We start from the raw sequence: 12,887 nt of genomic DNA, 5'->3' as shown, positions 1-12,887 counted from the left end.
TAATAAGCTTCCTTTGATTTTCAGTAGGGTACCGAGGGGTGGTGATCCAAAAGCAGTCAGTCTAAATAAATTGGATATGTGGGTTCAGATTCATGGCCTTTCAACGAGATTTATGACAGAGAAAATTGTGTCTACAGCAGCAAATTACATCGGCACTCTAGTAGAATCGGATCCGAAAAATTATAATGGTCTTTGGAGGGAATATCTTCTAGTAAGGGTGACGGTGAACATAGATTTTCCTTTGAAAAGACGCATGAAATTAAAGAAAACTGGTGGTGAGTGGTTCTATGCCAATTTTAAATATGAGTTTGTTCCAACATTTTGTTTTATCTGTGGTATTATTGGACACTCAGAAAATTTTTGTCATAAACTTTTTGATACACCTGAGGAGGAGCTTGTTAAACCGTATGGGAATTTTATGTGAGTGCCACCACGAAGAAAGAATTATTTGCTTGGTGCTCTATACTTGCGCATGGGTACGGAGGCCGATGAACAATTTGGCCACGAACAGTCACTGGTGCGGCAGCCAGAGGAGATGCCACAGATGCAATCGCATCATTCAAACTTACCTCAGTTAGATTTTGGAGAGGACCAAGCGTCAAAGAATGGGAACAATATTCCTGACTTAGTGGACGAGGGGAATATTCCTAATAATGGACATAAAGTTACTAATGGGACGCAAAATATTAGTGGTACCAAAGACAGTGTTTCCAAGTTCAGTGTCAACGAAAGAGGGAAGTCTGTTGTGTTTGGAGATCATGTGCCAGGACAACATTCTCTGTTTCTTCCTGGTCCATTAATGCCACGTGGGGGACAAGGGGGCCGTGGGCCTTCTCTAGAGACAAAAAGAAGGAGACAAAGTGAAGGGGTTGTTGGACTTGATTATGTTGATATGGATGAGGATGATAGTGCTGATATGGCTGATAATGGACTCTCAAAAAATGAGTTCGAGGTGGGCTCTGGTCTCCAGGCCCACCGGGCATTATGAATACTTTAAGCTGGAATTGTCGTGGGATGGGCAACCCACGGGCGATACAATTCCTATATGACACTGTGGCCCAAAAGAAGCCTGATTTTATTTTCTTATGTGAAACTTTATGTCGTAAAGATGTGTTGGAACGGGTCCGAATGAAATTGAAATTTGATGGGGTGTTTGCGGTGGATGCTTGTGGTAGAAGTGGCGGGGTGGCTTTCTTATGGAGGAATAAGGAGGATGTCAAGGTGCTGAATTTTGCTACAAACTTTGTTGATGTGGAAATTCTTTCTAGTGATAGTGGGCCATGGTGCCTAACTGGATTCTATGGGGAATCAAATAGAAGTCTTCGGTGGTCCTCTTGGGAACAACTTCGAACTTTAGCTACTGGTAATACTCTCCCTTGGTGTGTGATTGGTGATTTGAATAATGTCCTCTCTCAGGAAGACAAACGAGGAGGACATCCTTATCCAAACTGGCTTCTTGATGGTTTTCGTGATACAATCCGGGTGTGTGGATTGATTGATTTAGATATTGTTGGTCATCAGTTTACTTGGGAGAAGAGCCGTGGCACTGACAATTGGATTGTGGTTCGTTTAGATCATGCTCTTGTGACAGAAAGTTGGCTTCATCGCTTCCCTTCAGCTAAGCTTATTAATCTTGAGGTCTCTTCTTTTGATCATTGTCCTATTTTACTTGATATGGCTGTTAAAAAGTTTGTTTCTCTTAATCGTAAATTTCGGTTTGAAAACTGTTGGCTCCGTGAACCACTTTGTTTTCAAGTTGTAAAGGAGTGTTGGGAGGAATATCCTTCGGTGGGGATTCAAGAGAAAATTCAGCGGTGTGGGGAGATCCTCTCGGAGTGGGGCAAAGACTACTCCGGAAACTTTGCTTCTCGTATTAAACACTGGAAAAATGAGGTGAGACGATGGAAGAATGGCCGTGACCCTGATGCCATTACTAAGTACAAAGAGGCCGAGACTGAGCTTTTCGAAGTTCTCACTCAAAAGGAGGTTTTTTGGCGCCAACGCTCGAAGCAACTATGGTTGCAAGAGGGAGACAAAAATAGCAAATTCTTTCATGCTACGGCTTCCTCTCGGCGGCGGACGAATGCTATTGAGAAGCTTCAGAATGACGATGGCACTTGGGTTGACTGGGATTCGGGTTTATCTGAGGTTATGTGTTCTTATTTTCGAAACCTATTTACTAGCTCTACTTGTCATATGGATGATGTTCTTGATGGTATTTTACCCTCTATTTCTTCGGCTCAGAATGATTTTTTAATGCAACCCTTGACTGATGAAGAAGTGAAAGCAGCTCTTTTTCAGATGCATCCAGATAAGTCTCCGGGTCCTGATGGCATGACACCAGGGTTCTATCAAAAGTTTTGGGCTGTTGTGGGCGCTGATGTGATTAAACAGGTTCGATCTTTTTCTTAGTTGGTCATTTGCCAATTGGTCTTAATCATACTAATCTGGTGTTGATCCCTAAGAAGAAAAATGCCACTACCATGGGAGATCTGCGCCCTATTGCTCTCTGCAATGTTCTTTATAAGGTGTGTTCTAAAGTGCTTGCTAATCGGTTGAAGAGTGTGCTTCCCTTTGTGATTTCTGAAAACCAAAGCGCTTTTATCCCGGGGCGTCTTATCACTGATAATATTATGGTTTCGTTTGAGGTAATGCATTATCTTAAGCGGAAGAGGGTTGGTAAGGAAGGTTATATGGCTCTGAAGCTTGATATGAGCAAAGCTTATGATCGGGTTGAGTGGATTTTTCTTCGTCACATGATGCTTAAAATGGGCTTCCAAGACCGAGTGGTGGATCTTATTATGCATTGTGTTTCTTCGGTTTCTTACACAATTACTCATGGGGGTCGTGAGATGGGGCCGATTACACCGGGGAGGGGTCTTCGTCAAGGTGATCCCCTCTCTCCTTATTTGTTTCTGTTATGTGCTGAGGGTCTTTCTGTTCTTATAAAGCGATTTGAAGCCAGGGGTGTTCTTCATGGGTGTCGTGTGTGTAATGGTGCTCCTGTTGTTTCTCATATGTTGTTTGCTGACGATTGCTACATTTATTGCAAAGCCATTGCTAGGGAGGCTCATAGCGTTCTTCTATTACTTCAACTTTTCGAACAAGCTTCAGGTCAGTGTGTTAACTATTCAAAATCAAATATATTCTTTAGTTTAAACACTACCTCCGCTTCTCGACAAGATATGTGTAACTTGCTCCGCATGCATGAAGCTCCTGATAATAGTATGTATCTTGGCCTCCCCTGTGTTATGGGCCGTAATAAGAATGCCATACTTGGTTTTTTGAAGGATAAGATGCAGAAAAGAATTTTGAGTTGGGAAGGTCGGTTGCTTTCAAAAGCAAGTAAAGAGGTGCTGATCAAAACTGTTGCCCAAGCTCTCCCTACTTATGCTATGTTTGTCTTCTTGTTGCCTGTGGAAACTTGTAATAAGTTAGAAGGAATGATGAGTAAATATTGGTGGAGTTCGGGCTCCAATCAAAAACGTGGGGTCAGTTGGTCTAGTTGGAAGAATATGTGTCGGCATAAACATCATGGTGGGCTTGGTTTTCGTCACTTGCGGGATTTCAACTTAGCTATGCTAGGAAAACAAGCTTGGAGATTAGTCTCGAATGAGCATTCTTTGGTTAGTCGGGTCTATAAGGCTCGATATTATTCTCATGGGTCGTTTTTGACTGCTTCTCTTGGTCCGAATCCTAGTTTTATTTGGAAAAGCATCTTCGAAACACAAGAGCTGATCAAGAAAGGCGCTCGACGGGTTGTTGGTCCTGGTACAAGTATTAGTGTTCAGTTTGATCCGTGGTTAGACGATCCTTCCCATCCGTGGGTCACTACTATCGCTAATGGTATGGAGCAGTGGAAGGTTAACAATCTTATGGTGCCAGGAGAAAGAAGTTGGGATTTGGAGGTGATATCCGATATCTTCAATGATCGGGATAAGGAGTTAATTTTGAAGACCAACATTGTTCAGGAGTCTATGATTGATACGTGGTATTGGTCTTTGGATCTGCATGGTGTTTACACTATACGGGAGGCCTATCGCTTGCTACATCAGGCTGATGTCACTAACACTAGTGACTTTGAGATGAAAATTTGGAAGATCGCTTGGAAGCTTCAAGTTCCTCCGAAAGTTCACCAACTTATGTGGCGTGCTTTGACAGGTTGTTTGGCTACTAAAGTTCAACTTAATACCAAGCACATCCCTCTGGATCAAATATGTCCCATGTGCCACCAAGCGACTGAGACAATCATCCATTTATTGGTTCTATGTCCCTTTGCAAGATCATGTTGGCAGAGGTCGAGTTTAAATATGGTCTCGGTGTCTTGGACATCATTTTGGGATTGGTTTAGTCAGATGATACTTCAGCACTCTTCTATGGCACAGGAGGAATTATTAATGGTGATTTGGGCAATTTGGCATGCCCGAAATGAGCTAGTTTGGCGGGAGAAATCATTGTCAGCAGCGGAGGTTATTCTATTGGCAAGAGTAGTCTTTAATCAATGGAGAAATGCTCAACAAAGGAGATTGGGGTCTTTATTTGTTCCTTCGGGTTCGAACATAGACTTGGAGCACTGGGTGAAACCGGTTATGGGAAAGATTAAGGTAAATGTTGATGGCGCAATCTTTGCAAATGACGGAAAGTTTGGAGCGGCTGGCGTGGCTCGAGACCATGATGGTCGTTTCATTGAAGCCTTCACGGCCCTCTTGGAGGGGTTTGTGGACCCGGCCATAGCTGAAGTTGTGGGGGTTAAGGAGGCTCTGAGTTGGATAAAGAGACACCAATGGGGTCGGGTTGAAGTTGAGACGGATTCTTTGGTTGTTGTTCAAGCAATCCGAGGTTCGGTTAACATTCCATCTCCATTTGGTCAACATGTGTCTGCTTGTCGTACATTGTTGGCTTCCTTACCTTTAGTCACGATTAATTTTGTTAAACGTTCTGTAAACAAAGCTGCACACTGTCTTGCTCGTAGCTCTTGTTTGTATTCAGATCGTATTTTCAGTGAGAGTAATGCTCCTGCTGATCTTTTATCTATTGTAATGGTTGAAAGTTCATTCTAATAAAGTTTACCATTTTCTTTCAAAAAAAAAAAAAACAATACTCTAAGTTCAATTTTGGTCAAATAAACTCTTAACAGGACTAAATTCAAAATTATTGTTTGGTCTAGATTTGAAGTTACCATGAAAAATTGAGCAGATATATTAATTTGTTGAAAATTTATTTAACTGTATTAATTTAATCAATTTTGGATAATAAATGAACTAAATCGTCATTTAACTAAACATTGAGCCTAATTATTATTTCCATTTTTAAAAGACTATATTTTTGTTTAATCTTACAAAAAAATCCACAAAATGGGTAAAAATTATATTATATTGTTTTAAATTTTGCTATTATTTTTTTTCTCTTAACAATACAATAATATTCGATACTTTTGTAACTAAAATTTTGGTCCAAAGGGAAATTTTAATTTTTTATGATTTTTAAAGTATAAGTTTGTAAAGAGATGTTTTTTTTTTTTTTTTTTTTTTTTTCTCTAAATAGTTATTTTATGAGATTTTTTTTTTTTTTTAAAAAAGTTCAAAAATACCTATGTTATAATTTTTAACTCTCAGTTGTAAATAAATATCTATGTTATAATTTTTAACGGTAATAAATGGACACGTGACAATTTTTGATTGGTCTAAGTTATTATATATTTATTTTTTTAAAAAAATAATTCAAATATACCAATAAGAAAACATTATTATATAATAACAATATTTAATAGCTAGCTACCCACTGAGTTTCAAAAATATAACTTTAAGTATTATTACTATCAAAATTTAAATTTAAGTATTTTTAAACTTGTAAATTACTTAAAAATTTATAATTTTTTTTTTAAAAAAATATTGTAAATCATAATCTTGTAAAAAATATGATTATGAAGAGGCCCAGCCCAGCTGAGAGGCTATATAGGATACGAAAAACTTCTGTACAAAAATGAGCGGGAATGCTTTTTCTTTGCTTCCCGCCAAATTTAATCAAAACAATGTATCTCAATCTTATTCCATTGTTAGTCAATCTCTCCAAAGTTTGAAACATCTGGTAAAAATGAATAGTTCATTTCCCTATGGCCTTCTTTTGATTCTATATTCAATGAATGATTGATAAAGATTTTATTTTTTAAGATTTTTGATTATGTATTATCCAAATTCAGCTTTATGAAGTTTGGGTTTTGATTTAAGCTTCTTTTTCTTTGTCTGTTGCTCTATGATTCTTGGTTAATCAATTTTTCTTTGTTTTGATTGATGTGTGAAATTATTATACCTGAGGTTGTTATTTGGGTAAGACAGAAAAATTAGCTTAAATGCAATCCAAAATCAGTGCCTTTTTCAAAACTTCTTCTTCTTCTTCTTCTGTAATTCTATCTTCAAACCCACCTCCGGTTTCTGAAGAAGATGGCGAATTAGACATCTGGGAGAAGAAAGAACACCAAATTTTCAATACATACAGTCGAAGAGCTCGTAACCCAAGCAGGTATTGCTTTCTATATAATTAAAGTTGCAGAAAGTGAAATTGGAAATCTGGGTTTGCATTTTACTTTTGGAAGTTGGATTTTAGCAGGGAAAGAAAATTATTTTCTCATGTTTGGTAAGGAAAAAAAGTTGATTGAACAATGGAAGTTTGATTTTTTTCCCTTAAATTTTCTTTCCTCACCAAAATCCAACTTCCAAACATAGCTTTAGAGTTTTGGTGAATTTTGTTAGTTAAATATTGGTATTCTTTCCATAATCACTGACATTTTTTTTTATGAAGTGGGGAAAAGGAGAAAGCCAAAGATGACCAGTGGCTGGAAAAAACTGTTTCCAGTAGTTTGTCTTCGAAGTCTGAATCAATTATATCAAAGAAAACAATGGTGAAAAATAAGAAGAGAAGTTATGCCCAATACCATTTAGATTTGGGTCAGTCTGATTTCAACTTTCATAATTGTTCCACATGTGGGTTTAAGTATTCTCCTGGAGATGAGAGTGATGAGAAGACCCATAAGGAATTTCATAAGAACTATACCCATGGAATTCAATTTAAGGTATAAAATGTTTAAAATTTAGTTTTGAAATGTGCTTCTTGTTGTGGTAATTTGATTATTGCTTATAACAAAACTATTGATATGTAATTTTGCAGGGTTGGTCTGTTGAAAGGCTTATTCACATGCCTACTATGGAAGGTGGTCGGATTGTTATGGTTTTGGACTGTGATTCTAATGCCCAAAAAAACAAGGTTTAGATTGAATATTTGTATTTTCATTCAGGTCAAAGAAATGTTTATGTTATTATAGGGAAGATTGAGTTTAAGGGGTGTTTTTTTCTTGTTAAGATGAGTGTTAATTACAATATTCTATTACAATCTCTTTCTCAACTTTTGCGTTCGAAAATATATATTGAAATATTTTTTTTATGACGGTATTCGTTATAGTTACAATATTATTTCGGTCAGGATAGATATTATAATTATATAACAAACATTGCCAAGACAAAAGATTAGAATAAAAATTATTTTGGCATGTGTTTTTGAACATAAAAGTTGAGAAAAAGGTTGAGACTCTTCTTTTCGTTAATGAAAGTGACATTTGCTGAATAAAGAAAGTGTAAGTAAGTTATTTACTTTTCTGAATGAAACATTATGGCTTGCAGGTTAAGGAAGTTGTAAATTTGATGGAGATTGAGCTTGGAAGTGGATTTATTTTCCATAAATTTTGTAAGGTAATATCCTCCTACTTTTACTTCATTTTTATATCAATTACATTTGGATTTTTGGATACAGTTGCCGTCCTCCATGTTTTATTAAAACTGGTTCTAATTTATACTTTTCATTCCTTATTCACAAAAATCATAAAATCTCTGTAGAAGTTACATCATGAAATTCATAATAAATGCACTTGGATTCTCTTTGTTTGTTATCTTTGCAAAGAAATCTTTAGTGTCAAGAGATATGTGATATGTTTTTTTTGTTTAGTTTTAAAAATGGTATTAGAGATGTTTTAGTGTTCTTGCAGGTTTTACTATTCATTCTATCCAATAGGGTAGCTGGATGCCTAATTGCAGAACCAATAGAGAAGGCATTCAAAGTCATCTCAAATTCAACAGATAGATGCAATGATGCTATTAACACAAAAGAAGAAAGAGCCAAACCAACTATCCTTAAATTTGGTGATATTAGTTTTCAGAGGGAGACAGTGAAAAGATCTCACTCTGCTAGTAATACTAACCAGTTGGATGAAGACGTCGGCGGAGCAGTTATTTGCGAGGAGGTACCGGTGCCTGCTGTCTGTGGCATTAGAGCAATTTGGGTGTCTCCTGTCAACAGAAGAAAACGAATAGCCACTCATTTGCTCGAGGCAGTGAGGTAAAGAAACTGCTTTTTTTCTTTCCTTTTTTTGAGACTCCAGACAGAAATAGAGTTTCCAACAAAGTTAGAAATTTGCTTGATTTGGGATTTTTTTGTGTTCAAGTATAAGTCAAATATTTGATTAGTTTTAAGGATCTCTTTGATATGGTTGAAGATTATGCAACAAAAGACTTATGTTCCTTGGTCTTTTATGTTTGCAACACTGTGAATGAGTTGAAATTACTTGTTCTATTTAATTATTATCAATTTCATCTTCATGGAGTTTTGACTCTTTTGTTTTCTTTTTAATATTCATACAGGAAAAGCTTTTGCACTGGATTTGTTCTTGAACGGTCTCAGCTAGCATTTTCTCCACTCACTTGTAGTGGAAAGGCATTGGCAGTAAGCTACATTGGCAAACGATCCTTCTTGGTTTACAAATCCAATATTTTAAACTCAGTTGAGTCAATTTAAGGTGGATGCCAATGTTTCCTTTTTGGGTTAGTTATTCAATTGGAAAACTTCTACAAATTGTGTAATCATTTCCAGAAATATCAAGTCTAATCACAACTGAAATATTGTGCTTCTGTTACCAACTGTGCACATTTGTCTTGTCAAAAAGTTCTGAATCTTCTTCATACAAACGATTGACTTGTTACATAAACAACATCAAGAACTAAAAACATAAATAAGTGATAACATTGAAATGTTTTCAGCTATAGTTTCTGTAAAATGAAAAAGGTTTTTTCACAGTATAAAGTACTCTCATCTTTCTATTAGCATTTCTCTTCTCATAGTGATACATAACTTAATGTTAAATACATAATAATAATACATGGTCATTTTCAAATTACATATATATGTTTTTTTTTTCACCAATAATCCCCACAAGTACAAACCCCATTCTCAAAATGGTGGAACCTATTTCGATCCCTGACCACAATTTTTCTCTTGCAAATCTTAGTGACAAGCTTGATCATCGAATGGCAATCATTGCATACTCTCAAGTTCTTCACAATCCTCAAAGTTGTGTTGGGTTCGGTAGAGATTAGACCATAGCAGATGGCCAGTCTCTCACTGTGTATTGCCAAAGCTCTTTCCTTTTGCCAATCTTCAATGTCTTGTAAAGCCATCTCAGTAGATGGCAAATACCCTTCTGATGATCTAAGCTTATTCTCAATCTCCTCCAACTTATTATAGATTTCTTCCTTTTGGGGGTGTCTTATATCTCCCAAAAGAAACTCATGAATTTCATTGTTCACTTCAATCAAACTACAACCTGGCTCCTTTTGGATTCCACCTTCCTTCATCTCTGCTCTAACTTTTGCAGCTTCACTCCATCTCCCCGATGAAGCATAAACATTCGAGAGAAGCACATAGGTCCCCGAATCTGCTTTCCCACAATCCAGCAAAGTCTTAGCCACTTGTTCACCAAGTTCAAGGTTTCCATGTGTTTTACAAGCACTCAACAAAGCACCCAACATAATATGATCAGGACCTGTTTTCATTCTCTGAATGAAGGAGTGAGCTTCTTCGAGTCTCCCAACTCGACCCAAAAGATCAACAATGCATCCATAATGCTCCATTTGTGGTTCAATCTCATAGTCTTTAACCATAGAATGAAATATCTCAAACCCCAAATCTACCAATCCTCTATGACTGCAGGCATTAAGGACACCAACAAAAGTAATACTATTCGGTTTAAATCCTCGTTTTATCATTACCCGAAACATCTCAATGGCTTCAATGCTCTTCCCATGCATACCAAGCCCAGTAATAATAGAGTTATAAGTACTGACATCTCTCTCTTTCATGTCATCAAATACTTTCTGTGCTTTATCAATGTCACCACATCTTGAGTACATATTAATCAATGCACCACCAACAATATGATTAAGCTTGATTTTATACTTTTCCATATAGGAATGAACCCATCTTCCAAGTTCCAATGCTCCTAACTGTGAACAAGCTGATAAAACACAAACAATGGTAGCTTCATTAGCCTTCACATTTTTCATCTGCATCTCTCTAAAAAGCTCTAATGCCTTATTCATTTCCCCATTCTTGACCAACCCATCAATCATGGCAGTCCAACAAACTGTGTCTTTAATCCTAAGCAGGTTGAAAACATCATTCCCCTCTTCAACTAATCCATAACTAAAATAACAAGACATCAAAATGGTCGACGCAACAAGATCCTGTTCAGGCATTTCATCGAACACTTGTCGTGCATCCACAAACTCTCCACATTTTCCATAAACCTCAATTAACTTCATCTTCACCGATCGATTCGAAGACAACCCAAGTTTAATTACCTGGCCATGAATCTCTCTACCTTGTTTCAAACCCAACTGAAAGCCACAAGCTTTAAGAACAGAGGTGACAGCATAGTTATCAGGAACAATGGAATCATCAACCATAAGACAATATAAGCGAAACCCATCAAAGTATAAACCATTGAAAACAAACCCATCGATTAGAGCAGTGTAGAGGTAGACATTTGGGGTTCGAACGGTTCGGAAAATGTTGTAGGCGTAGTCAATGAAGTTGTTCTTGGAGCACAGACGAAGAAGCTCGAAAACAATGAAGGGGTCTTGTTCTTGAGCATTTCTTAGGATTTTAGCATGTAAAGAGCGTAGTTGGTTAATGTGTTTGCATTTCTGTAACACAGAGATTACTTCTCTTCTTCTTCTGTTACTGTGTATCAAGTTTTTGGATTTGGGGTTTAGATTTCGGGGGAGAACAGAGTTCCCTTGAATAATTAGCGTAGAACAACTCATTGGCTACTCGTTTCACTTTCTACAACCCATATTTCACATAATTACTAATGAGGAATGGTTTTTAAATTGATGTTTTTATAGGATGGCAATGAAAATTTAATTTTAAGCATATTTATGAATATATATATATATTGAGTAATTTGTGGCGTAAATATCAAAATTTAACTATCGATTACAAATAAATAATTAAATTTTATTTTTGATAATAATAATACCTATGTTATATTGGTAGAACTTTCGTAAGTATTTCACTGTTAAACGCTAAGTGAATGACCACATAGTAGTCTTGATTCACGTAAATATTGACTTAGCATTTAACGATTATGTATTTATAGAAGTTCTGAAAAAATATAACATAGATATTATTACCGTAAAAAATTAAATTTAGTCATTTATCTGTAACTAAGAGTTAAACTTATGTATTTATGCCGTAAATTACTTATTATTATTTTTCAATAAAGAATAAGAAAATCTTTGCATTTGGTGGGAGAGTTGAGTAGTTTACATACTTGGCAATAGTAAATATGAGTCAAATTTTTTAACACGACACGAAATCAGAACGAGTTCACGAGCACGATTGGACACGAAAAAATATGTACAAAGAAAATAACATTAATTAATAAGAATCAATCAACAAAAAAACAATAATATAAGTGAAATAATCACACTACCAAACAAAATGGTCATCTAATGTAATAATTAATTTTGCCAATGAACCTGTGATAATAGCAAAAGAAAAATTACTAGAAAGAATACAATAAGCTAAAGTATCTCTACTATCTACTAATGTGCATCTTAAGTAAGAATTATCCATTAAATAAATTTTAAGCGCATTGATAATATTAAGACATTGAGAGACGAAAGCTAGGGAAGCGAATGGAATTAGTTTCGCCAGTAGTTTAGTTCCACCGAAACATGACATAGCCAAGTGAACACAAAGCCCAACATCATACAAAAGGGTCATAGGCGAGTTTCAATCAACATACCACCGAAAGGCCAAGTGGTCATGGCTAAAATTCCACTAGAAGAATGTAGCAACACCACAACAAAACTAGCTCGAACATTTGGAATATCCAAACCAACCTAGAGCGACATAAAAATACAAACCATTGGACTTCATGATATTGTTTGATGTACTCAAGGTTCCACTCAAGTCAACAACAAAAAATTCGTCAAAACCAAACATAAATGTTTATTATTTTTGGATTAGTATTTAATTTTTTTTTAAACAACCAAATAACTATGAAGTTTGTTAAGTGCTGTCAAATTACTCTTTCAATAGCCAGGCCCGGCCCTGGGCATAGGCGGGCTAGGTCTGTGCCTAGGGCCCACCCAGCCCAGGGCCTAAATTTTTTTTTCCTCTTTTAAAATTATACATTTATTTTTACCGATTTTGAAAAATACCACATTTTTTTTAACATAAAGGCCCAATTTTTTTTTGGGTAAGTTGAAAAATGCCTCGTTTATTAATCAATTGACCAAATTTGCCTCTAATTTTATATTTATTTGAAACATACCTCTCTTTTTATATGTATTGTACCCAAAATACCCTGACATAAGAGAGTCACATGGAGAGTATCTTGAAGTGACAGAGGCAAAATTAGTACAATGTTTAAAAAAAGAGGTAAAATGATAGACTTTAAAAAAGAGAGTAAAAATAAAAAAAAAGGACAATATAAAAAGAGTATAGAGTGTAATTTCTTCATTTTTTTTTCCTATGACCCACTTTGTTTCAGGGTC

General features: G+C 36.0%; 2 protein-coding genes across 2 annotated transcripts; one reads left to right on the top strand and one right to left on the bottom strand.

The window, feature by feature from the left end:
- Window positions 1-5,961: 5,961 nt before the first annotated feature.
- On the top strand, window positions 5,962-8,963 carry LOC115714357 (protein CHROMOSOME TRANSMISSION FIDELITY 7). The gene is made up of 6 exons (XM_030643032.2): window positions 5,962-6,519; window positions 6,799-7,069; window positions 7,165-7,260; window positions 7,674-7,742; window positions 8,036-8,385; window positions 8,688-8,963. Exons 1-6 carry the CDS (start codon window positions 6,350-6,352, stop codon window positions 8,839-8,841), a joined length of 1,110 nt encoding a protein of 369 aa, XP_030498892.2. The 5' UTR covers window positions 5,962-6,349; the 3' UTR covers window positions 8,842-8,963.
- A 15-nt stretch (window positions 8,964-8,978) lies between these two features.
- LOC115714356 (putative pentatricopeptide repeat-containing protein At5g59200, chloroplastic) lies at window positions 8,979-11,783 on the bottom strand. Its single transcript, XM_030643030.2, has one exon. It carries the CDS (start codon window positions 11,145-11,147, stop codon window positions 9,240-9,242), a length of 1,908 nt encoding a protein of 635 aa, XP_030498890.2. The 5' UTR covers window positions 11,148-11,783; the 3' UTR covers window positions 8,979-9,239.
- Between the last annotated feature and the right edge of the window lie 1,104 nt (window positions 11,784-12,887).

Source organism: Cannabis sativa, chromosome 4 (genome assembly GCF_029168945.1).
Source record: "Cannabis sativa cultivar Pink pepper isolate KNU-18-1 chromosome 4, ASM2916894v1, whole genome shotgun sequence".
NCBI lineage: Eukaryota > Viridiplantae > Streptophyta > Magnoliopsida > Rosales > Cannabaceae > Cannabis > Cannabis sativa.
The sequence above is the reverse complement of the archived record's forward strand: the minus strand, read 5'-3'. Positions and strand labels throughout refer to the sequence as shown.